Raw genomic sequence first — 2,161 nt, 5'->3', positions numbered from 1 at the left:
GAGAGAAGGTGCTCGCGGTTGAAGAAGATGCAGGCCTGTTTGGTGCTCGCGGGTGAAGAAGACGAAGGGTTACGGTCACGGTCACGGAGATGTGTGTTTCGGGATGAAGAAATGAAAACGAGGGAAATAGACGAAGAAAAAGAAAATAACGTGAGCAGGTAGATGAAATGATAAAATATTGGTTTGAATTATGAACAATAACTCGTTATGTTTAAGAAGTGTTTAATTTTACTGTAGTTGAAATCTTTAACTTTAAACTTTTAACTAGTTTAATGTAGAATTTTTTTGTTTTATATAGTTAAATTATGGATTTGCATCGACATTTGGTTAGTCGATTATCATTGCTCTAAGACTGCCAAGACACTGTTCATTCTGTTATTTCCGAGGATGTTTTAAGGGTATTTTATTGAACAGTACGCCGCTCGTAAAGCTGAAAAACACCTCCACCGTCAAAGATCTAGAGCATTCAAAAATCTAGCTTCTGCGGTGCCATTTTAATTAAGCTTTCAAATTCTTCAAAACCCTCCTTGGGAGTTTCTTTTCCCGGCTAGCTGCCACAAAATGGTATCTCTGTTTCTTTTGAATTGTTATTGATCCTGTAATTATAATTTCCTCTGTTTGGCTGCCAAGAAAGCTTAAGAAAAGAACTTAGCTGAGGCGAAATCTTTTGTTTTTAAAACCAGGGCAGTATATGACGAGATATATCCAAACTTTTTTTACTTTTATGTTCTCATTTTCACGTACTCTCTCTATGCAATCATACAGGGAATTAATGAGGTGCTGTTTCTGCGTTTCTGTTGATCAAAACAGGGTAAAGGAACAGGAAGTTTCGGGAAGAGGCGGAACAAGACTCATACGCTCTGTGTGCGGTGCGGCCGTCGCAGCTTTCACCTCCAGAAGAGTCAGTGCGCTTCCTGCGGCTATCCTTCCAGCCGCACCAGGAAATGTGAGCTTTTCTTTTATCATTATATATATATATATATATATTAGCTTCGTATCGAATCTGCCATACATGCATGCATGCATGCAGCTCCTCTTTCTTCTTCAACTTGTGACAACTCATGTGATGGCCTTTTGTTGTGGATTTATTAGACAATTGGAGTGTGAAGGCGATTCGGAGGAAGACCACAGGAACCGGTAGAATGAGGTGTTTGCGCTATGTTGCCGTCCGATTCAAGAGCAACTTCAGAGAAGGTATTTGGTCTCTCTGAATAATACAGTTAAATATCATGTTCATGAGCTAATAACGTGAAGATGAGCTTGGATTTAATGCTTGTATGTCTTTGGTTCAGGAACTCAGGCAACCACGAGAAAGAAGAGAGCGTTGGCCTCGAAGTAGTTAAGTTAGCAAAGGATGTGAATTTTGGTTACTTGCCTTGTATGGTAGTTTATGCAAGTATTAATCGTGCTGAAAAAGTTGTACCGAAGTTTTGGATATGGTTATCATGTTTACTTAAGCTTTTGTTTGGAATGACTAATATTATTTATTTGAGAAGTTTTATGATCACCAAAAGATTTCATAAAAATAAATTTATAAATAGAAATGATTTCATATGATATGCTCGATCTATTTTATAATAAAAATAATTTTACAATCTGGCCATTTGTAAATTTACTTTGATGAAACTCCTTATGTGGAAAAAGTTGGATGTGTCTTCAAAGATGCCTCTCTCTCTATTTATTTATTATTTATTTTTATTTTTTTTTTGAAAGGGCCTGTGTCTATTTATATGCATGTGGAAGAATTGAATTTCTGTTGGATGGTAATATTGCAAAGTTTTTCCAACTTGAGCTTAATATCTGAAGACGAAGAATAATTGATTATATATTTAGTTCCTTGAGACATCATTTTATTCTATTAGTTTCTCTTTGGGAAGTAGCGGTTCTGGTTCAATTCTGGAAATGGCGATTTGAATCTCTACTTCTCAGCTGTTTCACTCAAAACGTCTGAAGAGAGAGGTAAACTGGGCTTTTTTTCTTTTTTTCTTTTTTTCTTTTTTTTTTTTTTCTTTTTCTTTTTTTTTTTCCTTTTAAACTGATGTAAAGATATAATTTGGTAGTGGCAGTTTATGCTACATGTTGAGGATACTTAGCCTTACTCTAAGGCTTAGTATATGCTTACCATATGTGACATATTTGACCCTTAATCTAGGCTTAATTC

At 35.7% G+C, this 2,161-nt stretch overlaps 1 protein-coding gene across 1 annotated transcript; it reads left to right on the top strand.

The window, feature by feature from the left end:
* The first annotated feature begins 408 nt into the window (after positions 1-408).
* On the top strand, positions 409-1,495 carry LOC121250525 (60S ribosomal protein L37-1-like). Its single transcript, XM_041149653.1, has 4 exons — positions 409-564; positions 811-946; positions 1,093-1,194; positions 1,293-1,495. The coding sequence occupies exons 1-4, from the start codon at positions 562-564 to the stop codon at positions 1,337-1,339; spliced, it is 288 nt and encodes a 95-aa protein (XP_041005587.1). The 5' UTR covers positions 409-561; the 3' UTR covers positions 1,340-1,495.
* Positions 1,496-2,161: the final 666 nt, after the last annotated feature.

Source organism: Juglans microcarpa x Juglans regia, chromosome 2D, assembly GCF_004785595.1.
Source record: "Juglans microcarpa x Juglans regia isolate MS1-56 chromosome 2D, Jm3101_v1.0, whole genome shotgun sequence".
In the NCBI taxonomy this organism is placed as follows: Eukaryota; Viridiplantae; Streptophyta; class Magnoliopsida; order Fagales; family Juglandaceae; genus Juglans; species Juglans microcarpa x Juglans regia.
This window is presented reverse-complemented; position numbering and strand designations above follow the sequence as displayed.